The sequence below is a fragment of the Aplysia californica genome, unplaced genomic scaffold (genome assembly GCF_000002075.1).
Source record: "Aplysia californica isolate F4 #8 unplaced genomic scaffold, AplCal3.0 scaffold00186, whole genome shotgun sequence".
Classification (NCBI taxonomy): Eukaryota; Metazoa; Mollusca; class Gastropoda; order Aplysiida; family Aplysiidae; genus Aplysia; species Aplysia californica.
Genome location: NW_004797456.1, coordinates 465,316 through 491,325, shown reverse-complemented (window position 1 = coordinate 491,325; position 26,010 = coordinate 465,316). Strand labels below are relative to the sequence as shown.

General features: G+C 38.1%; 1 protein-coding gene across 1 annotated transcript in view; it reads right to left on the bottom strand.

Moving 5' to 3' along the window:
• Positions 1 to 11,692: 11,692 nt before the first annotated feature.
• LOC101845169 (cilia- and flagella-associated protein 36) overlaps positions 11,693 to 26,010 on the bottom strand; it is a 26,078-nt gene continuing 11,760 nt past the window's right edge. Inside the window, exons 3-9 of the mRNA XM_005098547.3 lie at positions 25,804 to 25,914; positions 24,546 to 24,763; positions 23,737 to 23,878; positions 22,895 to 23,041; positions 21,034 to 21,198; positions 19,735 to 20,011; positions 11,693 to 13,622 (exon numbers count right to left, since the gene is read on the bottom strand). Of these exons, the coding sequence (XP_005098604.1) occupies positions 13,606 to 13,622; positions 19,735 to 20,011; positions 21,034 to 21,198; positions 22,895 to 23,041; positions 23,737 to 23,878; positions 24,546 to 24,763; positions 25,804 to 25,914 (1,077 nt within the window). The 3' untranslated portion in view covers positions 11,693 to 13,605. The remainder of the gene's footprint in view (positions 13,623 to 19,734; positions 20,012 to 21,033; positions 21,199 to 22,894; positions 23,042 to 23,736; positions 23,879 to 24,545; positions 24,764 to 25,803; positions 25,915 to 26,010) is intronic.

The following is a 26,010-nucleotide window of genomic DNA, read 5'->3' as shown; positions in this document are numbered from 1 at the left end:
TCAAGAGAAAGTTGTTTGAGAGATTCTTCTCAAGAGAAAGTTGTTTGAGAGATTCTTCTTTCAAGCAATCGTATTGAGGGAAGTAATCATACCATTAGTGACTGGGGATGCAAATGAGTCGTTGGATGGGCCAGTAAGTGGACTTTCCATTGTCAAACCAAGCGAAGAAAGTTCATCTAGCAACGGATTCAACTCCACGATCTTGCTCAGGTGACATGTTGCATCCTCTCCATTATCGACCGACAGCAATGTCGACTTAACAGCCTTTTCTATTTGGTGTTGAAGCTTGCCTTTTGACAAAGGAGGTGTCCCTTCAACCATCTTGTGGATCCATTTTGTCATCTGCCAACGAGAACAGAACATGGGAGTAAAACATTAACATTTGGACTGTTCTGGTCTTACTGCTCTTGTGTTAAAGATTATCCAAAGTAACAAAATTAAAATACACCCCCATGTCAAAGAAAAGGGTACAGCTGGCACAGTGTTAACAGTCAAGTCTAGTTCAGAAGAAACTGATGAAATTTGTCCCCCCATGTGTTGGCGTTTGAAACGATCAGGTAGCCTACAAGTTCCTCATTAAAAAATGTCAATGTTTAGGTGTTTGCGTGTGATGGAAATGTGACAATATATGGAATTTGCAGGTGTCCAAATGTACTGCATGTGCATGTGGTTGGTGTTGTTGCGTGGTGCTTGTCTTTGTACCCCAACCGATCTTCTAATACAGTTTAGTTCACACTTGCTGACAGAGCAAACTCACATTTGACATGGTCAGCTCCAAACCTAGACAAAGATTTAGGAATATTGGCCGAGGTACTGTCCTGGTCTCTGTAATCATAAACATTGGCATTTCTACATAGCCGTTGTTTTCGTTTCTCTTCTGTTAGCTTGGAGTTGTTGAATTCGACCAAGCGAGCCGATACACTAGATACGGTCATTCTTTTCACTAACAATCTTCTTGATTTTAGAATCATAGCTCTCCAATGCATTAGTTGTTGTTGCATGGAGACGCACAATGTTGATTTTACAAGAAGCCACCCACAGATGCCTCTTTGACCACCAGTTTTCCTCAAAATAATCAACCACAGGCTGTGGAAAAATGTTTGAAATTTGTTCTATCAAGTATTGAAATTCTTCATCAGACTGTTGTAACTTGACACATGAAAGTGTCAAGCACTGTCTTGATAGCTGTGCCCCCCCCCCCCACCCAAATCTTTCTTCAAGTGTTGTTCAACAGCCTGTGATGTGAAACTGGCAAAGACTGACCACTGACAGGAACATGAGGGAAAACGGCTCCTATGGCAGCTATTTCTGCCATGTCTTTGTCAACAACAAAACAACAAGCAGAGCTTGTGTCAAATTGTTGGGCAAAGATGCGGAGACACTTTTCCTTGAGGAACTTGTCCTCCTTTGCCAAGAAAGCATGGAATATGGGTATTCCTTGGCCTTCACCACCAAGTACCATTTTAGTTAGTAATGGATATAAATAATGGTTCACTTTTTAGGTGCAATCCATTAACAATGTTTCAGGGTATTTGTTCAGTGTTTCTTTCATTAGTCCTGTTTGGAATGTGCAGAACCTGAAAGCTCCACTTTCATCTCGGCCCTACTCTCCATGGCCACCTTTTGCAATCACATCCCTAATAAGGTTTTCACACATGATTACGTGGGCTCTCGTGGCCTAGAGGTTAAGGTGTTGGCCTCTCATTCAAAGGTCCTGGGTTCGAATCCGGGTAGCGACCAAAAAATTTTCTTCTCTAAAATTGTCTCCTTTCACCTCATTTCCTGCTCTCTATCAATGATCTGTTGTCTGCTTTCATTTCCACTTTATGCCCCCACCCTCTCACCTCCTTCAACCCCTCCTCTGGGCTCCTGACTCTTTCTGCAGCCTTTCTACTGCTACTCCTTGGCTCTTCCTTACTGCTGTCTTTCTGCCACACCCCAGATTTTCTGGTAGGAAAGATCTACACCTAGCCTTCTCGGACAAGGGCGAAAAATCTCGGAGGGCCCGTGTGCAAGTTGCGCACGTTAAAGATCCCTTGATGGTCTAAAATCGATAAGAGTAAGCTCCGGCCGCCACTCGGGCAAAATTTGAAATTTCCTACTGAAAATATTAGGTGTGTCCCGCGCGCTCATATGACCTTATGCAGTTGCGAGCGCCGTAAAACACTTTACAAAAAAATTACAAAACACATGATTACTTCATCCTTTTCTCATTTGCCCCCACCCACCCCCGTCTTCCTGTGTAAATTATTATAAACATACTGTTGCATGACAGGTAGAGCATGCCTCTGTTCTAATAACTGGTGTTTTTCTATGTCTTCATTGTTGTTGCACCTAACACCGTCAAGTCAACCTCATCCACAGGAAACCTTTGCTGTTCTGGATATAGCTCGAAAATCTGCTAAAAGCAGAAAAAAAGGTATTGGGCAGTATGACTGGACATTGAAAGCACATGTACCAAAAAATAAAGCACATGCGTCACCAAAATAAACATTGGTATAAAAAAATAAAGACAAGGCTGTTTAGTACAGTTCTCTGCATCATCGATACAAGGCGATCTTGTACATTTTTGGCTGGACTTTGATCACAGAATGGCAGCCTTCTGAATCGAGGGTCTATGGGTGATTGGAGGGCGCCACTGATAGATCCTACTTCTCTACTCCCCCTTGTTGTTTCTGTCTGCCTGTCTTACTTTTCCCCAGCATTACATGACCACTAAAAAAACCCCTTAAAACTGAATTTGGCACCGCTGTTTGTTTTTTTCCCTCTTCTTCATTTGTGCTGCCAGTAGCGCACAACAATTTCTTGGTAACTGTTTTCTTTTTCAGTAGTTATTTTTTTTGTGCTCACTTTCTGTTTTATTTGTTCCAGTTTCGCATAAAAACATATCTTTAAAAAGCTAGGAACAACACCAGAGACTGAACTATGGAAACAGAATAAACATAACTAGACTGAGAAATGGTTCAGACAGTCATTCTTCTCACATATCGATGACAGCTATCATTTGTGGGTGTGCCGTTTTCCTCCACCACTTCGTCCATGGGGTCTGAGGTAAACATTTGATGGTTGTTACTTTTTCTGTCTGTTCAGAAAAAGCACCATGTTGACTGTTGATGCTTTTTAAGGCAGCTTCTTCTGGCAGATATCAAGTCTTTCTGCTGGGACTAAGGTTGCTGGAATATGGAGATATTTGCGAGCAATAAGGCAGAGCCAAGCAAAATTGGACTGGTTTTCTTGCCCCCACTGAGGGAGATCCTCTGTTCAGCTGAGGTGAGCTATCTCGTGATATCTTCTCATCTCCATATAGGGTCCTGTTAAGTTTGGGGCTGTTTTTTTTTTCAGATGTTCGACCTTTCTGTCAAAAGTGTCCCAAAGAGACTTCTTTCTTGACGGCTCCTCCCTGTCTTCTGACTTCAAGTCCAAGGGTGCCTGGACAAACACTGTGTGCTCTGAAGACTGGGATCTGGTCTTTTTGTTCTGGCGTTCCTCCACTTTAGTCGCCGAGTTGGGGTCAGCAAACGGAAGCCTTTTGAACCTAGGGTCCAGGAGTATGGCTGCTCGAGGGTGAAGTTGCCTTCCAGACGAGAAAAGTGATTTCTTTACTCCAACTGAAGCTGATCTCTTATAGATGATTGGGGCTCTTGTTATCACATTTCCCCCATGATATTTTTCCTCACTGTAGGCAACACTTTGGACAGAGAGGTGTACTTCTCTGCTGAGGCCTCCTATGTGGCGAGCTCAAATGGGGAAAGCACCACGGTGACATAACGGATTGTGTCAGCCTCCAGAGTCGGCCACACTCATGGATCTTCTTCCTAAAGCTCACAGGGATCTTGTCACTGTTGTGTGCTCGTCTGCATATCTTGATAATAGCATCTTCAAAATGGAATTCCACCTGGTCTCCACATCTTGAATTTATAAGTTTCTTGTGCGGTCGTCCAAGAGTTGACTGGAAATTGTGGAGTTTTTCTGCGGCCTTCACACTGTGGTGAAAAAAGAAACAATTGTCTTGACTTTTCCAATTACCTCGAGGACGTCTCCGCTGTTCTTTAAACGTTCTCTGACGATCAAGTTCAGGGAATGGGCAAAACATTTGACATTGTGTTTCTTCATATGTGGTCGTTTACTATAGCCTATAGCAACCATTGTGGAGGCGTTGTCAGTGACAATAGAAGATATGTGTCATGACGCAATGGAATCAGGCGCTCGTCAGTTTTAGGGCATGTATGGATTTATTGATATTATCTTAACGCCTGTCCATTTGCTTGCTTTTGATGAAAAAAAATATCCATTTATCTGGGATACAAATCAGGATATAGGCGATTGGAGGAGGTGAAGGTTGTCTGTTTTCTGAGGTAAAATGGCCGCCAAAGTTGAGTTAATTCTTTAGCTTGAGAGTGTGTGGAAACTGAAAATATACATCTTTTATGTCTTTAATCTATGTTTTAAATAAAATTCACCCATACATTTTTTCTTTAGTGAGCATGAAAGGTGTACAGCCAAAAATTTTTTTAATGGTTAAAAATTCCCAAACCTGCAGAAAAATGCCAGTTTTCTGCGTTTCCATTATTTTGACGAGCGCCTGTTTCACCACGCTGCCTCACATATATTTTCCTCAATTTCCCACTTTTCAAACAAATCCTTCAATAATGCAACAATGTTTGCAGCAATATGAGTATTATCCAGTACTACCTTCTGTGTTGCCAGTACAACTGTTTTAAGTTTCCATGAGGTGTGGCGAGCTAAAAAGTGTGCCGTTATGCGGGCCACACACGACACATGCCGTCCTTGGGATCTGCGATACGAAGGCGATCCTTGAGGCCGCCTTGAGCTTTGTCCTGAGGTCCGCTGAGTTGACCTGGGCCAAATGCACACACACGGCACAGGCCAGGACTGTGCAAACCTAGTGCTGATTTATTAATCGTTCCGACCAACCAGGTTAAACTTAAACTGGCAAGTCTAGCAATAGGTCTATATTTGATAAAGAAGCGAAAAGGGGGCTTTGGTCCAAAAAGGGCCTTCTCCGTCAACACACATGCCGCGCGCGTGCGCACACACACACACACACACACACACACACACACACACACACACACACACACACACACACACACACACACACACACATATCAACTTCCTTTCGTGAAACTGATGGATTATTCTTCAGAATAACTTATTTTTATAATGGCACTGTTCCTCTCGGCATTTACGTCAAAAATTTTCATGAAACTAATGAGCTCCTCATGGGCTTTCCCTTTGAGTTGTCTGTTACTGTACTCTTTGCACTTTATAATTTTCCAAATAAAGGAATTGATGTTTTTATTTGTATATTCTATACAGTTCGAAACATTGTCTCTTAACCACGTTGCCATTTTCTTTCATTAACACAGCTACTCAACACACTGGCCTCATTGAAAATTCAGGCGACGATAGAATTCAGACAGGCCTTGTTCAGTCCTTGCACAGACCAGGAATTTGTTTTGATTTTGGCCTGGGCCTGGGCTTGGCCCGTACTGGACCTGCTTGAGGTCTGGCCTTGAGGACCGTCTGTGTCGTGTGTGGCTTGCATTATTGTATACAGCTTTGTCTGACGCAAAGTTCACAGAACCGTAGTGATGGTAACATGTTTCCCTTCCCGCAATACTGCTTTCAGTCTTGAATTTTCTTGGCAGTAGGTCTCTTGTGATGGTCCTTCTGCTCAGCAACTCATCATCACGGGGATCTAGATCTTCCACAAAGTCCCTGAAACTAAAACACTGGTCATCTACAGCAGAAAACGGCTATTGGCCTTTGACAGTCACGCCTAACAGTAAGTCGTCGACGGCTTTTTTCTTCAGGGGGCCAGTTTCGTACTTGTTCACTCTGGCAAGAGCACTGCGAACAGAAGGTTGAGTCATGACTGGTGACCTAGGCTGGAGGTTTACATCCATAATAGTAGTATAACAGCTAGATCTATATAACTTGACTCTTAATGTTCAACTTTTTTCTGCTTGTGTTGGTTTGCACCATAATGTGAAGAATCCATATAATCCAAGACCATTCTGTTCTCCCTTGTAAGTTGTACTGTACACCCATACTAGTATAACAGCTAGATCTAAATAACTTGACGGTTTATGTTCAACTTAAATCCACAACAATATTTACAAATAGAAATAAACAAGTCTGATTTTAAAAAATCAAGCTCTCTTTTCTTGGCAGGCCCAAGATCTATTGAACCAAATTTCTTCCTCTTGTTTACAGTGCTGGTGCTCTGCTTGTACTTTAGAAGAGATTTTTTCAACACCTTTTCTTTGATTCTACGGGCAGCAGACTGTGTTTGCAAATGGCTAGCACCCATGCCAATCACACTGAAGCTTTTCTTTAAATTGGTTTGTTTTGACTGCAATACTTTCCTGTATTGCTGATGTTTCTGAAACGTTTGAAATCTACAGGGGTGAATAGAGTCTCTGTTCTTGAAAAAATATTCAAGAGAGGGAGAGTTGGTTGACCTCAGGCGATAAACAACAATTTGCATGGAACTAAAGGTTTGAGCTGTCAAACTCCCCTTCCTCATGCCCATGATTTCTTTCATTTTATTAAAGGAATTTTCTACTTGAGGTCTCTGAAAGCAGCTCAAGGCAGACTGGGCCAAAAATGTCATTGAAGGATACTGTTTCATATTGCCCCACCAGATGTCAATACGTACTTCTCCAAGTGGAGGCAGTCTTGTCACAGACAAACTGCAGCAGTTTAATTTCAATGTCATCCTTTTCTTGGTCTGTCAGAAGAATGTCCAGGGATGATGTCATGTGTTCTTAAGACATTTTATGTTGGAGTCATGTCGCAGGTTTGGGTCCAAGGCACTGAGGCTTTGTGGCACTTTGTTGTCCAATGGAAGCTTGTTGAGGGGTTGCTTCCCAGCAGGCAAATATGCACTCTTGGGTTTTGTTATGAGTAATTTTTTTAACTTATCTGATTCGGGTAAGTCCTTCATTATTTTTCTTTTTAAAGATCGCATTGGCAGGCAGTAGAATGGGATCTTTGTCCAAATAAAGACGCTTTAGCTTGCTTGGGCTGAGGTCTATGAAGTAGGCCCTATTCACAGTTAACAAAGCAGGACAAAAACATATAGTTTCTCCTGCTCGTAGTGCAGCTTGTGTGTCAATGGGACTTTGGTTTGAAATTTGCAGATATATATTGTTGCAACAATTTATTGAAGTACTCTTAAGTAAATGTGTAAGACAATGATTGTCCATTGCTGCTCATATAACTACCGTTCCGCAATTCTGTGCTTCCGTTTTCTTCCATCATCAGTCCAAGGTTTGTCACCCCGTTGAATAATGAATGAGATTTCTTGCCCTCTTCCTCGGTTGAGGGGTTTCGAATTTCGAAATGGCATCATTGACGGTTTTAGTATACAAGCCTCGCTTGTGAATGGGTTTTAAAACTGAGTAAAAGATTATGTAGACCTCGAGAAGGCGAGCTGTGTTCAAGACATGGCCGTTAGCAGACAGCCAGCAATGCGAAACAAAGCTTTGAGGGTATTTCCCGATATTATGTTTTAAGTCTCAATACAGGCGCAAACAATATTATGCACAGCTATTCAAATTAGTAAGCTGCCTGTAGTAAAACAAGCAACTTATCTTTGCAGCAGTTAATGGCACAAAATTCAAGGTGATTTTAATGAGCGTAGGTTTTCAAAGAAAGAATACACAAACACACACACACACACACACACAAACACACACACACACACACACACACACACACACACACACACACACACACACACACACAGGTTACCCACACACAGCTCAATTTAATTGCGCAAACCAGGCTCATTTTTTGTCTTGCTACCAGCCGAGACCGGATGGGTGATTTCGACCCAGCAATCGTTGTGGCAGTTGCTCTTGCTATCGAAAACGATGATTTCCCACAAAGGAAACGGTCATTGAAATACCACAAAGTTGGTTCATAAACCTGGTCCGTCCCTTTGTTGCTGCCCTGAACGCCAGATGGCGTAATGGGTAGTAAGTAAGTAAGTCCCTGCACCAGATTTTTCTGAGACAAGCGCTTTCTTTAATTCCTTGCGTTAATTTGTTCTGTAGGCCTTGATTTTTTTCTTCTGTTTGGACATCTTTTCTTGTATAAATTTTTGTACTTTTCCTGGAATTTCCAGTCGATACGCCGTAGGTTGCATCTTTCTTCTGTCTGTTGCTGTAATCGTCACACCTCACTTTCCATAGATAGGGCTTGTAAACTTTTGTAAGCCTCGATACTCTCCAATTGAAATGTCTTGTCTTCCTCTTTATCGGACACCCTCGACATGATAACAGTATGAAATCTGGAAGAAAAATGATTATTGCACAATTTAATTGACGGTCGCCACGCACGGTCAATTATATATTGTGCAAGCAAGTAGACTTGCGCCGTAAAATATCAAACTGATTTTGATTGACTCAATCCAATTGTGCAAGTCGTCAATATTCCCCATACACGGTCAATTTAAATTAAATGTCAATAATTTATCGCGTATGGGCCGCTTTAGGCATGTATTGTCCTTCTGTTGCTTTGTCCGTACATTTCATTTATTGGATATTTTATTTTGATAGCTCACATGCCTTGCTTTCCAATATAACTAGATGTTTGAGTGAATTTTGAAATGTGAGAGATTATCTGAGCTAGTGTCACTTTTATGGGGCTACCGTCCTCACTTGTGTCATGCTCAAGAAAAGTGCAGGCTTACTGAGAACTAATGTTCGATATTGGATGTGTGGGAAAAATGTATTTTAAGTATTATTGCCTTCTCTCATATTGTACTCAATCGTGCATGACATTTCCAACCAAAAAAAAAAAATGGAAAGAAGCGTATCTGTGATGAACGAATAAAGATTTCAATTTTTCATTGCTGAACTCAGAGCATTTGTCTCCCCTTATTTGTATGGTTATGTCTTAGGTTATCATTTTGTACCTTTTTATGTCTTGTGTGTGTCTTTTTTTTTTTTTCTTTACAGGTGTCAGAAGTTTTGATAGCATCTGTTACAATTACAATCAGTATCAGTCTGTTCTTATTTGAGTTTTTATAAATATGTCAAAGGATGACTACTTGCTTTCTGTGATGTTACTCAACTTTGATGAATGATAACCACTTACTCATTTTGAACAGTTAATTTTTTGAGGAGTGAAATCATCAAGGCCCGTCTGTCGGCTTTGACTGGCCACAAAGAAGATACAACAGTTGACACCTAAGATCTCATGGCCTTTCATTTTGTTTACTGTAATTGACGTGAAGTCAACTGTATAACTTCAAAGACTTCCTATAGGATTCATGAGATGAACAGCAAAATCGTGAGTCTCTTCAAAGCAAGCTATAAAAACAATGCTAGAAGTTATACAGTTGTACCTCCTTTTTCGGAAATAGATTTTTTGCGGGGTGGGTGGGAGGAGATCAGAAATAGGAGACTCATCATCCTCTCTCTCTCTCTCTCTCTCTCTCTCTCTCTCTCTTTGTCTCTCTCTCTCTCTCTCTCTCTCTCTCTCTCTCTCTCTCTGTCTCTCTCTCGTCCTCATCCCCCCTCCATCCTTACACCCCTGTTTCCTTCTTTCACCTCGATCTTTCTCTATCCCTCTTATCCCTTGCTGTGTGTCTGCCTGTTTGTCTGTTATGCAGTGGCGAGCACCGTAGAACTCTAACTAAACTAAACTGTCTTTCTCTCTCTCTCTCTCTCTCTCTCTCTCTCTCTCTCTCTCTCTCTCTCTCTCTCTCTCTCTCTCTCTCTCTCTCTCCCCCCTCTCTCTCTCATACACACACACACACACATGCACGCACATACACTCGTGGGTGGTTGGCGGGTGCTTTGGTGTTGTTTGCTCCTTTTTTCCTATCAAACATCTATCGTCCTAATCTCTAACATTTTTTCATATTCGGACTCGAGTCCGAACACGAATTTTTTAAATTCAGACTCGAGTCCGAATATGAAAAAATGTTTGTTACTCTCTTGTAACACCTCTAATCTTCTAGCGCTCATATGACCGTATGCAGTTGCGAGTGCCGTAAAACCTCTACTAAAACTAAAACTAAAACATATCTCCCCCCCCCCCCCCACACACACACATCCACACATCCACAGACAGACGTGGGTGGTTTGAGAGGGCCACTGGTAGGTCCTACTTCTTTACTTTCCCCTCTGTTGTTTCTGTCTGTCTGTCTTACTTTTTTTCCCCAGCACTAAATGACCATTATTGTGTCGATGTGCTTCTCGTTACTCCAACAGACAGACAGACAGACAGACAGACAGACAGACAGACAGACAGACAGACAGACAGACACAGGGAAAGGAGTAGTGGTCATTGTACAGGTGATTGTCTTGGACAGGTAGCCGTTAAAGCAGGTTTGACTACTTCTACTTTCTCTATTTTACGGGGTAAGTTTTTACATTTCAGCAAACACTGCCAACAACTGCGTGGGGTAATTCGGGTTAGGTCCGTAACTGTTGAACACACAATAACAATATTATGCAAGTTTGAATCGGATCTGTCTGTCTTATTTTGTATCATTATCATCGTCTTTCTGGTGGGGTGCTGATACTCACTCTGCCAGAGTTGGCCTTGGCTCACATTGAAGGAGCAGCCTGCTTGAATCTCTCTATCATTATCCAAATTGTGTCGATTGGGGCATAGGGCATAGATCTATCTACAATTAAATTCAATTACAGCGCTGAAATTCGACAATATATTCATAATAATATGCATTCTGGCACACGCCTTTAACTCCATAACCTGCGACTGTTGTCTACTATAGTACAATTCTATAGCCTAACGATTTAGTTTTAGTAAACGTTTTACCAGTCTGTGGAAGAGCCATTGGAAAAAAACAAACAAAAACAAATAACAAACTGCACAACTGAGACCGCGAAATTCTTCGGGCCTCTCCAGAAGAGACGAAGTTATTTATACTCGATGACGCATCGGACACACGGCCCTAACTCACAAATACCTCCTTCAGGTAAAAGAGAAGCCGTTCCACAGATTTTACCATTAGACACATTTTAACCGAATGTCTACTCTAGACTTCGGAGAGACACGAAGGAGATATTTTAAATGCAAAAAATTGCAAGACATTTTTTCCGTCGTTGTTCCCAACAGAATTTTTGGCCTTTATTTATTTAGGAAAGTTGTTTTCGATTGAAAATATATATTTACACAGAATTTTAAATATTGTAACATTTTAAGATCTAACTACTGACCCGAACCCAGCCGTACAGTGAACTGTTGCGAGTAGAACTAACTTGTGTTTCGCGCGCTCATATGACCTTATGCAGTTGCGAGCGCCGTAAATCCCCATACTAAACAAACAAACAAACGTTTTACCCACAAATACGGACGCCAGATTGGATTAAGAATAAGCCAGAGAATGGCCGGTCATATGAGTGCCGAAGATAAGAAGTGTTAATGTTACTAACATACAAAGAAAAGAGGGGGCCGGGGGGAGAAAAGGACGACGGAATATATGTTTTATTATAGAAAAGAAGGAGCAAACCACACCAAAGCACTCGCCAACCACCCTCTCTAATCTAAAACATGTATATAATCAGATCCGTGTACTAATGAATACCTTTGATATTGTTATTCCTTAGGACTTATGCTATTGTTGATATTATATTCTATGGTCAAACAATAATAACGGACGTGTAAAATAGAAGAAAGTAAACAATCACGGGTTACATTTTTATTTATTGAAAAATAACGTCAATTTCAGGAATGTCAGGGCTACACTAGAACCGTTTGTCATCAGTTGACTTTGGTTCACATTATTACAACATTCAAATGTTAATCATAACAAAGAAATGAATAAATTATTTAATACCTTAATACATTAATTAAACATATAAATATATGAATTAACTAATGTTTTTAAAGAACCACAATCAGTAGCACAAACATGAATTTTTGTCTCAAGATCGATTCTTAAAAGTAGGTAAGTGTACTTTGAAAATTATTTTGATTTTGATAAAATTATATATTCATTTGAAAATCCCAGTACTTGGACCTTATATGGCAAAACGAGTGAAAAAATGTAGGGGATGGAAATATAATATTCTGCTTATCCAGAATTAGTTATGGGAGGTCAATGAAAGCCCAGACCAGGAGAAAAAAAACAGTTGCCTGAAGTGGTTTGTAATGCGATGATTGACATCTATAAAATGAGTCACCACATACCATTGCACAAAATTTAAACAATACGTTTTGTTTAAAACAAGTAAATAGAATTGCCGTCACAGATAAGGGAATGTCACAGGTGAATGAATTGGTCTTATCAATTTGGGCCTGACTGTTAAATGTAGCGTGACCTTTTACTAAGCAATGTTTCAAAATTTGCAACATGTATTGCACCTCGTTTTATACATGATATATGTTGAACCATATCACTTCAATCCATAATATAGACCCCTATATATATCACAGAACCTGACAAAGTATTACAGGTACAGTCGGTCTATCTTGCTTTTTCTCGTTTGCTAAATCATGGCTGTTGTGTCAAGTGCTGCTCTTTACAAAAATGGAACTAGACTGCATCATTTATACAGCCAGCTTTAAACACAGAATAGTAAATTTGGGGGGGGGGGCAGGACTCCCAGGCCAGAATCCATCTCTGAAGAATAGCGACATATTATCTATTTCTATAACATCATTTTGACACATTTTGTATCCCCCCTCTACCAGATGAAAACTTTATGTCACATGAAAAGCTGTAACTTAATCAGAATGAACAACAAACAGATTGAAACAGTTTTATAGAGTCGAGAGTCCACTTAAACTGAACTCAGTTAATCTGAAAATGGCGGTTAAACTGGAGAAAATAAAATCCTCAATCTTTTAATCCTTCTATTTGAGTAGTGATCTCTCTAAACCAAAAACCTGACTTAACCGATGAAAATCCAATGGTTCAGCACATTTCGGTCTAACTTCAAGACTCCACTGTATATGAGTTTTGACTGTGAAATGAATACATTTTTCCTTCACTCTGACTGCACTAAAGTAGGCCAAAAAGATTTAAATCAGAAATTCTAGGCAAACTACCAGCTCAGTTGGTGTTGAATCACCCTGCAACATGGAACAGCTTAGATGACCCCAATTTTAATTTGTATCCGGGACCTCAATTTTTTTTAGGAGATACATTCATCATAACTTAACAATACATGTATCAGTGTTGAAAAGGGTGATTAACTCGTGTAAAACAACACAGCCATATCATTGAATATCAAGAAGAGGGTTTTTTTGTGTCTCCTCTGAAACTAGAAATTTGTAGGTAGGCTGATTCTTTTTATATATGATACTGGAGATGTCAAATCTAAGAATTAAAAAACTCCCCATGAGAATCAAAAACAATTATTTTGCTGGCACAGAATACGATGCATTACTGGTACATGCTAGAAAAAGCTCAATAAAATAATATTTAAATCACGAATATGGCAAAATCAAGGTTTATGATGTTTTGGATCACATCGGCAATAAGTCTAATTGACAACATTGTACGAGTAATAGAGCAGGAACAAAACCAAAACCAAAAGTTTCGTCCATTGCGCCAGGCTCAGTGGAGTCACTTGCTTTCCTCACAAAATCTTGTCACTTTTTGGCTTGGTCTGAAACAATGGGAAGTGAAATAATTAATAAGAGACTTTTAGGAGAAATTTGATTCCCTCTGACTCCCGTTTCTAGGGATTTTGTTCCACATTTTTGTTGTTCTAAATTAAAGTAGAGTTTGTGTTATGTTTCACTTCTTCGTCATAAGTTTATCATGTAATGTTTCATGCTTGTCTTGTTGTTGTGTTAAAGTTAGGCCTACCTGTTCCAGTAAGGACAGTTCTTACTTTACATAGCCTACTAGATCTACATGTATATATATTTTTATTTTCAGAAAATAAAAAAAAATGTTTAAGAAAAATGAAAATGAAAATATACAGTACATATGTACAATAGGATCTGACCTATGTCTCTGGAGGACTTCAACATTAATCCTTCGACATGGAAGAGCCTTGCTCCTAAGGGACCCAGCTGGAGAGCATGTAGCTGTCACAGTGGGCAGCAAATTATATGAGGCTTCGTGAATAGGAACAAGAGATGCAAAAATAGATTGCATGAAAGTAGAAAAAAGGTTGAGGGCCACACTGGGCCACCTTTTCCAAAAATAACAGTTCAAATTTTACAAGAACATGGGAATCCACTAAAGCAGAATTCCGCGGAACACTTGTCTTCGATTAAGCGGTGTTTTTGGTTCAGCAAGATTGCTCAAATAGCCTAGAAAAGAATTGGGGATTCTACTTTCTTTCTGTTTAACTCTTTTTTCACATTAATGATGTTCAGTTTAAGTGGCCTCCACCAAACATACTTTGGGGAGGGGGGGGGGAGAATTAATAAAACCGCTCTACATAGCAACTCTGTTAAGCTCAGATTTTAAAATAGAACATTTTCAGGATTTTTTTGTTTATAAATATCAATCCAACAATTGTGCTCATTATGTCATTAACCTCATATAGTTTCATTGCCTTACTTGTTTGTAAGCCTTTAAGTTTTGTTAGTTCTCCTGAAATTTTTCATGAGTTTTTAGCACAAGACATGTTCATCTCGACCAAAAACTTTCAAGTTTTTTAAACAGTATTTTTTATGTTTCATAACATTTTAGTTTAACTCATCCCTAAAGTCACTTTACTAACTAAAGGACAATCCATTTCTCTGCGGAAAAAAAACTGTAGGTTAGAAGCTAAAGATCTGAAGCAATATGAATGGTTCGACATATAAATGTGATGAACGCCATTTCCAAAGTTTGTCTGAAACTAGTACCATTGTATTGAGAAAGGTGAGGCACATGCACGGGCCAACTTTATTTTTCAACAAAGGTGATTTTTCCTCTTTATAAAACTGCAGAAAGTGACTTTTTTGTGCTGTTTTTTTTTAAAACAAGTTTTTTAATGTAACAAAAGCAGTAGACCTCTTTTGACAAACCATGAAATATCCTCTATGTGTCAATCTCGTTGTTTGCTCCAGTCACGCGACTTCGCTTGTGGTAGACAAAAGTTTGTATGCGGTTCTTTCTGTTCCATATTATAGTAACGCGGATAAGCTGCCTTTTGTCAAAAATGTGTGGAGATCTCATCAAGTTAAACGATAAGAATCCAACTTGGATTTTATCATGCAACAAATATCAATTAAGGCTTACATCATGTCTACTCTAAAAACAAAATTGCTCAAGATTATTTAGTAAATGTGTGAAGTACAGAATTCTTCATTTTTCTCAAAACAGAAAAACGAATATGTCACGTAACTGTTCGCATATTCTCACATAAGAATTTTTCTTGCTGGTTGTGCAGCTCATAACACGTTCCTCTATGTATGCACAGAGTGGACCAATAATAACTTGCATATTTGATCTTCAAGCTTTGAAAATTGTTAGTTTTAGGCTTTTTCTCCACTTTCCAACATGCAAAAAGGCAATAAATTCGAATTTTATCTTTATCATCTTAGTTTAGTCATGAACATAATTATTTTGGTCAGGTGCAAGGATCAACACATAAGACATGTTTCTTAGCAGGTCTACCACAGTATAAAATTACTGACTCCACAGTCTCATTTTTATGAGATATGAAGAATAAATTGAGGCACTGGTAACTGTCCCTGCACAAACACTCATGTGAGGTTGAGAAAAAGGACCTCTGCTTTAATCAATGTCCATATGAACATTACTGACGCAACGGGGAGGAGAGCCTTGAAAACTCCCCAGACAATCCAAATTGAACAAGCATCGTGCAAACCTATCTATTGTCACCCCATGTGATCAGCAAACCACACAAGTGCACCTGCCAACCACCTGTTCAGCATGGGCCAGACCATTAACAAACATTACTGCCCTATCTTTAATTAATTTCAAATAAATATATTTACCAAAAGCACACATGCTTAGACTATTTCAGTCTAGCTCATATACATTCTTAACTTTTGTGCCCTAAACAAAATAAGGATCAGGAATGTGATGTGAAGATGTGAGTACAGTGTGCAATAACAGGAAGAAATAATATGAGAAGAAATATGTTACTTTCACAAGCACCAACGATACTTCAGGGTTTTCAAACCAAAGGTGTTTTTTTGTTACATAGAAACAAAAAGAACAACAACCATATTATCAACTGTATTTTCAAAGTGCAGTGTTTGATTTATCACACTCATATCCATTCACTCAAAAAAGTGAAGGATAAGAAGTGGGTCTCATCACCTCTCAGCTGTTGTAAGCAAGTAATAATTTGCTGGGGAAAGTGACGGACAAGGAGCAGGGTTCATTGTCTATGTGTTGTCTCTGAGGTCCATTAAGTAACTTCACACATCACAACATGAATGTCACGAAAAAGTCTGTTTTATTTTATCATTGTCACCAACAACAGACGTGTTTTCTTCAATAAAAATAGAGAAATTACATGTACGTAGGCTACACAAGGTATTTCATTCACGAAAAGATGGCAGTACAGTTTTCATACAACATTAGGTTTCCTCAGGTAAAGGATCATGCTAAAAAGCAACTCAGTCTTAGAATCAGAACCGATACTTTCTCTGGTACATGAAAATATTCTTCATAGATCGACTTTCTCACTATGAGGTATTTCAAAGGACATTTTCTCTTAAATACGAATCACAGAGAAAAAAATGACTTGCTGGACCTGCCACCCTAGAGTATTGAATATACTGTACTCAGTGCAAACTGTCTAATGTCTCTTCTTTTGTCTTTGAGTTTGTTCTTTTCTTTGTGAGACTAAAAAACAGCATATCTATGCAATTTAAATCAATCAGTGCATGGAAAAAGTAAGACAGATAGACAAAAACTGAGTAAAGAAAAGAAAAACAGTAGAGCCCTACCACTGGAGCCCTCCAACTACCCTTTCTTCTCCTTCTTTAAAAAATAATAAACACATTTTAAAAAATACACTTTTATTGTAGCGTACCATGCTATTTGCACACATATCAATAAATTAATTACACTAATTCTTCACATTAAGAAAACGCTCTTAAAAAAAGTAAAGAAGCTCAGTTCTGGCCTGTGATTCCTGAAATGTCAGTAAATATTATAAAGTAATAAAAATATCAGGTGAACAAAAAAACTGTGGGAACTTGGAATGTGTAAATTACTAACACATCCAGAAACAAATACATCAATATGAATTATTTGCTCATGAAATCCATTTCACATTATAGTAAAATCAAAGTGTTTTCCTTCGGAATTATATGATTTTGTATTACAACTGAATTGTGAACTATAGTTTGTAGAAAAACAAATGCATTCAATCAGCTCTGATAATCACATTAAAAATGGTGACACAGAAAACTTTGTCGACTGTTATTGTTAACTGTTAACCTCTTAAAAGTATTTTTATAATACTCTTTAAAAAAGTAAGAGAAAGATAAATTAATGGAAAGATGTCAGAGGCAGAGATAAAAGATCTTTGGTAGATATAATATGTTAAAATTCTGCAGGTCATATACTAATTTTTTGTCAGAATTTGTGATGGACATCTTACAAGACAGCTACTTACATGATTTGTAAAACAAATTGCCATTACAGCTTGGACCACATCATTTTGTTTGCCCACACAAAAACACCCATATGTGTCCAGTACATCCTAAGATCACTCCTCTTCAACTTGTTTCAAACTCTGTGATCTCACCAGCATGAAGCAATTAATATTGCTTTCAGCAATGTGCACAGTTTATTTTTATAATGCTCTAAACTTAAGACTTCCCTTTTGGAACAGACTTACTGAAATGGTGACTAAACCTTCTTGTTAAAAATACATGGTAGGAGTTTATTTATTTTCAAAAAAGGTAAAAAAAGTCATAAAGATAAAGATCAAATTTATTAATTCCCGACTCGGATGTTTGCAAATTTATTCTCAATTACCGTATGGCAAATGAGTCTATAAGAATTTCAAAGCATTTTTCTTAACATCTCATTCATAAGTCATTAGAAGAAAGAAACATTTTTTTGAAAGCATATCCCATATGAACCAAATCACTCATAAAAAGGACAGAGAAGAAAAAATAAAATGCACTTTAAAATTGCTTACAACAATCATGAAAAAAGATTGAGTCAGTTAAATTGGGCTATTAAAGGACTTGATAATCATAACATTTTGGCCATATATGCAACCATGTTTTGAAGACCCAAGCAACAAGTGACCCAAAAAAAATTCCCACAGAAACAACAAGCACAGCTTTTTAAAAAATTCTTAAGAAAATAATGTTAATAAAAATATTTTGTATTTGATCTTAAAAAACACATTTTGTATTGTATCATATTCTATAACATCAGAAAAATAAATAACGTGTGACTTGTGACCAAAAATTCCCATTATGGGAACATTGTCGAGTGCACTGACTGGTAACAGAAACATTTGTACTTGCTCTTGGTGCAAAGGGAGTTATGGGAGCTGGTGGGTTGCACACATATCACTCACAGGTCATGGATAAATAGGTGAAGGCTGGAGAGGTTTTATCACAACAACTGGAATTGGAATGGATATGTGCGGGGGGAAGTTCCACAACAGTTCAAAGTACGTCATAACAAATATTGCTAAGATAACATCTTATTGAAACAAAACTATAACTTTTAAGCTGGGATGATTTTTTCCCATTCTTCAACCAGAATAATTTGAAATAAAACCTGAATATCAAAACCTAGTCTGAAAACATTGTTAGTTTTTTTGTGCCAAACTAAAAGCACACAAATAGCTTCGTTCTTGCTCTAAATAAATCACCAAGCACAATATAATACAGTCTTACCTGAAACAGGCACAGGAAGTATATATTTTATAATTTGTTTTTCTAAATGGATGAACACCGACAAAATGATTTAAGTGCACTAGTAGAAAAAGACAACGGAGAAACTAGAAATTAAAGACTTTGGATGGTCTATCCTTGAGATAAAGTTTCGTTTTTTCCTTTTTTTTCTTGTTTTGGTAAAAGCAACATTAAAATTACATAATCTGAAAGATTCAACTTACAGGTAAGCATAAAATAATAGAGCTTCTACATTGAACATTTGAAACTAATATATCACAATTTAAGACATTAAGACAGAATATTTAGAGTGGTTTGCATTTTTTAAATCCACAGATAGGCAATGGATCCAGTTTCATAAAAAATCTTTATCATTTAAAAAAGGTGGAAAGAATAAAATCTTGAAAAGTTTGAAGGGAGACATTTATTTAAAAAACTTGGCTTGTAAGTGTGCAAAATGTAAACTCACACATTTCAAATTTCCCTTCAAACTTGGAGTTCAGAAAGGGAGTTGGCCACTAAAGACTTAACAATAAATGTATACATGGAGTTATGAACATAGGAGAAGAGTGAAACAATAACCTTGTATTGAAGTCCCATCAAAATAGGGAAATTATTGGTAACGTTCCATCTTTCTCATTATTTCAACAATGTCTATAATTAATTTTCAGCTCAATCTTCAGAGGCAGGGCATACGAACATGGAAAGAAAAGTATCAAAGCAAAGAAAATGTACCCTCTGATATAATGGATATTATCATGATCCTGTAACCACTAAAATCACTCTGGGAGCTTGCAAGAACAGATCAGAGAGAGGATCCATTGCCTGACTGGTGATTCATCACAAAGGTTGCGGGCAAAATTTGTCAAGTGTTACACAGACCACGCACACACAAAGTAGGGAACAAATCAGTGTGAAGACATTATCATTTCTTACTCATAAGTTCAGATTTGATTCTATCGGCGATGGCACGTCTCATTGCCAGTTTCTTCTCCTCCTCAGCATTAGACTGAGCAGCCCCGGACTCTTCTGAGTGCTTCAACGCTGCTCTTGCAGCACGTGCTGAGGCTGGACGTTGTGGCTGGGATTTTTCTGCAGTGAGCAGCTGCTTTTCTCTCTCCTTCCGCTTCATTTCCATCAGCTTGTCACGCTGCTGCTTCAGGAACTCTGCCCTCTTCTTATACTCTTCCTCAGACATTCCTGCCATATTGGCCTGTTGGGAAGAATAAAATTAATTCATGAGTAAGCTACAAAAGCATAGTAGTATTGCATCGGAGCATGAAGAAAAAAAAATATCAAAAAAAGAGAATCTCCACTACTTTAGCTTTCCTATCGCACAAAATAAGAGAGCACAACATCCATGGTGAAAGAATATATTTCGTGTAAAGGACACACAAGTATGTTTACAATATACATTGTTTATTATGGGAATAAAGAAAAAAGGTTTATTCTGAGACTACAGAAAAAAGACAAATAGCAATAGTTTTGCCATACGGTACTCAGGATCACAATGTAATCAGCTACAGTGAGAGGGAAAGTTTTTTTTGCAAGTACGTCTACGTGCTCGTTCATGATTTCCATCCCCAGCATGTTCAGAAACTATTTGTGCGTATATATATCGGCGGCGTCTTCCCCCTCCCTTCCCCTTGTAATAGGGGTGGGGGGGGGGGGGTCATTATGTCATAAAGCCAATAAATGTTGTTTGGTATCCACCTCTATCGCTGCCACTTTTTGGCAAATACGTACTTTGGCGAAGACATCCAAGTTAGGGGTCCAAAGGGAGTACATCATAACAAAGTTTTACTGTACATTTTTTTCAGACAACAGTAATTTAAGTCCAGTCAATCCAGGATCATTTTTCTTTTTTAACATATTAACGATAAATTGTTACTCAAAATCAGCCAATATGCCACCTGTTATTTCAGGCCAAAATCGATGAAATGTTCACACAGTAGGCTTCATAGGATAAATTAGCTTCACAATATAGAATATGGATAAGCACCCGCTCAGATGTTTTTTACAAGCCATGTACAAATTTTACTTTGTAACTTTACTTTTTGTGCTCCACTTCAAGGGAAAAACAAGAACATCCTCAAAATACTGGAATACATTCCGTCAGTCACTACCTATATATGACTATAGCAGATTAGAACACAACATAAACTGAGCTCATTTACAAAAGAAAAACTATCATATTGCAATAGCACAGGGCAGATGATCAATCCTGTATCTTACAGCGGCAGCTTGAACAGCGCGGGAGTGAGCATCCGAGGCACCGACTTCTGACTCTGCCGACTTCATCCACGCTGCTGCAGCCTGAGCACTGGTCTGTCCTGGTTCATTTGATCCCTTCGGTTTGAGACCATGCTGGGCTACCACAGGATGTGGGGCAGAGGTTGTCTGCCAGAGGAACATAAATTGAGTCCAACATTAATGAGTAATAAATACAAAGAGTACAACACTGTCATGGTCGTAAGTTTTTATCAATAATTTTTACCATTATCGGTAGAAATTCTTGTTCTCTGATGCTCTTGCCTAGAGTATCTAATTTCATTTATTCACAATTTACAGAAATATTTTAAAAGTTTAAATCAAACTAATATGTGAGGCATCATGGTGAAATCAGGCGCTTGGCAAAATAAAAAAATCAAAGATATCGGCATTTTCCCTCCAGTGTGACAATTATTTTCTAATTTTTGTTTTTTGGATCAACACCTTTTATGTCCATTTAAAAACACCTTTCTGTCTGGATTTTACTGAAAAACATTGATTAAAGGCACAAAAATATAAATTTTCAATTTCCAAGGACTCTCAAACTTTGGAAATCACTAAATTTTGGTAGCCATTTTCTCGCTAATTTTACATCTGAAACCAGGCAACCCCGACTTCCGTCAATTGCAAATATCTTTTCTTCTATTCAAGATAGGCCTGTATTTTTTCCATCAATAGATGATAAATGGTCAAATGAAAAAGTTTTACAATGATACCAATAACTCCAGATGCCCAAAAATTGATGAGCGTCTGATTCTACTGCGTCAAGACACATACATTAGTATCTGAAACTGGACATTGCCAAATACATTTAGAAAAATCAATAGAAATGTATAATGTCTTCTCAAACGGTCAACTAGTTATGCCATAAGTCAGGTCAGGAAAGTTCCTGGTACTGATAACATGTAACCCAGAAATAACCTGTTGCACGGACTTGTGTTCTAGCATGACATCAGGTGGCGCATACCTCATTGATATTTTTGGTAAGGGTGGATGAGCCTCACATAACACAAACAGCCACATGTTAGAGGATTTCAGTGAATCACTTCAATGACTTTTGCTGTTCTCACGGTAAAGGTGGGCAATATATCTTTGTCATCCGCAACAGATAAAGATCTATTTCATGTTCTGGTATGTGCCGTAAAAGTGGCCATTAATTACTCAAGATAAGATTTCCTTTTTAAGCCTGACAATTGAGAATTGTGAAACGTAAGTTTTACTGCACCATACTTTTATTAATTAGAAACTCAGCAGTCCAACTTCTATTCTCTGTGTTTCATGTTTTCAAAACCTCACTTTACAATATATATACACAGATGAATTAAACGTGCTGTATGTTACAATAAAATAGACAACGATCACCATACAATTTTTAAAATGTAATTTAGACTAGTCTCATTTTTTGTGTACTCGACATATAATTGAAATATACCATACAATATTTCTCAAAACAGAAGGCTGCAAAATTATCAATTTGATGACGTGTATGATACGTTTGTAAGAGAGGAAAAAAAATAAAAACCCATCTTCTTACCATGCAGACCTAATACTGTAAGATACTTATTCATACACCTCATCATGATCTAAAATACAAATGTGAAGAACTCAATTAAAAGAACAAAACAACCCATGATCAGTTTTTCCTTGCAAAATATTATCTTCAGAATCATCAACACACATTTTTGAGTCTTAATCTTGCGCCCCAAATAAGTCATGACTGCATCAGTAATTCAAATACGTTTTTAAAAAACAATTCTCAAAAAGAAAATGAAATAATACAGACAAATTTCAAGCTGAAAAAATGCAAGAGAATGCAGGACTTTACCGATGACTGGCGTTTTGGTTGATAACTTGCAGGGGGAGGTATAGACGCAGATTTTGCGAGTGCAGGCTTTGCACTGGACACTGGTTGTGACGGCCCTTTGATGATTGGTGGGGGTCTGTCATCCAAGGACAGAGATTTTTTCATTGTCTGAAAAAGGCACAATAATGACTCTCTTCCTACAGCAGAGAATTTAAAAAAAGGCACAGCTACAGTTTCTTTCTTCCAAAAATGATATTGTGTATTTGAATAATTCAAACTATGGTTGTTATATGTGTGAAAAGTGATGAAATTTGGTCAACAAATTAGTGGGATGGCCCTTGGCAGTAGCCCCTTTTCATTGTGAAAATTTCATGAAGATTGGAAGAAAAATGGTGAAGTAAAAAAAAAGAGTATGGAAAAACAGCTTTTTAGAAAACAAACCATAAAGGAAAAAAGAGGGACTTTACGAGGATAAGATGGTGATGACTACCCATTAAAATGCCTGATATGTCACAGATAAAAGGTTTGAGGTGGGGGGTTCTTTTGCGATGAAATAGTTGTTAGGTTAGAGAAGCTGAGGAAGCCAAAACTGCCTCATCTCAAAGTCGATAATCTTGATCCAAATCGGAACTTTCAGCTGCTACACTACCTCCCATCCCCTTTCAACTCTTACTTGGGTAAAGACAAACAGGTATGGTCAAAGCAGCCACATTCAGAAAAAGTCAAATTATTTCATTTACAACATAACGCCATGATACAAAAAATCATGTAGGAGAAAGATATGATTTCACCACATCAGATTCAAGTTCCATATGGATGATAACACTACTTTGACCTCATAAAAAAACACAACATGATCTTACTTCTGAAAGTTTTTCTTGCTCTGACTTCATAGACTCTGCTAATCTAGCATTTTCTGTACGTGAAATACCGATGATCAGCTGCAGCTCCTCCTCTTCCTTCGTTGACTGTTTTTTTACCTGTTCGTATTCTTCTTTTGATTTTCTGTGAACAAAACAGAAGTGGACATGGTATTTTAGGTTATGTTCTCCGCTGTTCTGAAACTAAGAGGCAACTGACTTTGTTCAGGTAGCTCTGTCTGAATTTAAATATTAAAATTTTTTTTGGTTTTTTTGTTTCATGTCGGTGCCAGAAAATGGGGTAGAGATCAGTTTCTGTGCCATTCTACTAAAGCTGCCTATGCGTTGCGAACCCACATCAACACCGGTGTACTTAAGTAAAAAAGTGATAAACTCTGAGATTTTTGCTTCTGTTCACGAGGGATTTGACCAAAGTAATAACATTTTAAAGATTCTAGCCAAAAGCACATTGTAAGCATCAATTGTAATTTTTTGTTTTGTCTGTATTTTGATTATGCTGGATTATGATAAAGGGTGACTCTGGTTCAATTCCCAATAAGAAGTTCCTGAACTTGGCTCATGTCAGGACTTTCCAAGATTCTCTACCAACGTGGTTTGGATGTACTGAAGTCAGAGGCTAAATCAGGAGCACCATATCCTACATGTTCTTTCAGGGTTTAAAGGAGTAGCCTATAAAGAATGAAAAAAGAAATTTTCGTTAAAAGATAAAACAAGTGGAATTCCTATTCCCCCCTCCCCCCCCTATCCATCATTTTCCCCTTCCTCCCCCAATCTCCAACAATTCCACCTACGCAAGGACAGCTATAAGAATCTGATCCTCTGAATCTGTAGGCTTTCCTCGGCCAGAAGCAACACCCCCTGAATCCTTGACCAGACTCTCGGGGAGACTGCCGTCCATCATCTGAGAGATGAGCATCAACGCCTGCTGCTGCAGCTCCAAGTTCTTCTGGGCCATGATCCGCACAAAGACGGGAAAGTCTTCAGTCGCCAGCACTTGTTCAAACAACACCTAGTGGGGAAAAAACAAAACAAAAACAAAATCAAAGTTACTTTTTGCTGCTGTTGTGCAAAACAAGATACAGTCAACATTTTCTAAGACAGCTACCAATCCTATTGTCAAGAAGAAAAGTGTTTGTCTCAGAAAGGTGTTTGTCTGACATGGTGTTATGATACTGTAAAAAAATATGCAAGGAAGGAAACGTTTTAGTTTAGTTTTAGTTTTAGTAAGAGTTTTACGGCACTTGCAACCCAATAAGGTCATATAAGTGTCGAAGATTAGAGGTGTTACAAGAGAGTAAGGAACACAAAAAAGAAGGAGGAGAGATAAAGACGACAGTTGTTTGATAGGAAAGAAGGAGTAAACCACACCAGAGCACCCACCAACCACCCACGGAAGGAAATGGGAAGTGACCGTTTGTACAGGTGACTGTTTTATATACTGGTGGCCATTAGAACAGGTTTGACTGTATTGCAAAAAGAATAAGGGAACCATTGTTTTTTTTGTTTTTTTTTACAAATCATTCCTGATTATCCTTGTACTTAACGGATATATAATGACAAAAAGACATTCAATGAAAGTTAAGATATATTGCTTTAACCAGGAAAATTTGGCATCTCCAATGTGAGCATATGCAGTACGCAATACCAACATCGCAACCTAACTCCTTACACAATCAAGTCAGATAATAATAAATCCTTTGAGAGGCTGCTGCTCATTACAGTTTAGCTTCCATGTTTCACCTTGGACACGTGCTGTATGTAAGCGAAGTAGGTATGGAAATATGGACCTATAAACAGTGTGAAGTCATACTTAAGTAGCTTAATCTACTATAGAGGACTTTCTTTTTTCTTGCTGTTCTTAAGAAAGATTTTCCATCTAAGTTAAGTATTAAGTATGCATTTTGCATTTCCTTTCTTTTTCTATCCCCCCCCCCCCAGTCAAATTAAAAAAAAACCCCCAAAGATATTTCTTTTTAATCTCACAAATACATGACCTGGTTTATTTTGAACTTTTAACTGAGTAGGTCACATCATGGACACGCTTCTGACCTGAAAGATGTCCCTGAGGTCAGGTTTGGAGTTTAAATCTTTCATGGCCTTGATGATTTGATCGTGTGTCAGTCCAGTGTCAGTTCGGAATCCTTCCAGAAGAAGATCCACCTAGACAAGGAAAGAAGAAACAGCAATAACAATAATAAAAGTAATAATGATAATAATAACAATAATAATAATAATGATAATGATAACAATAAAATA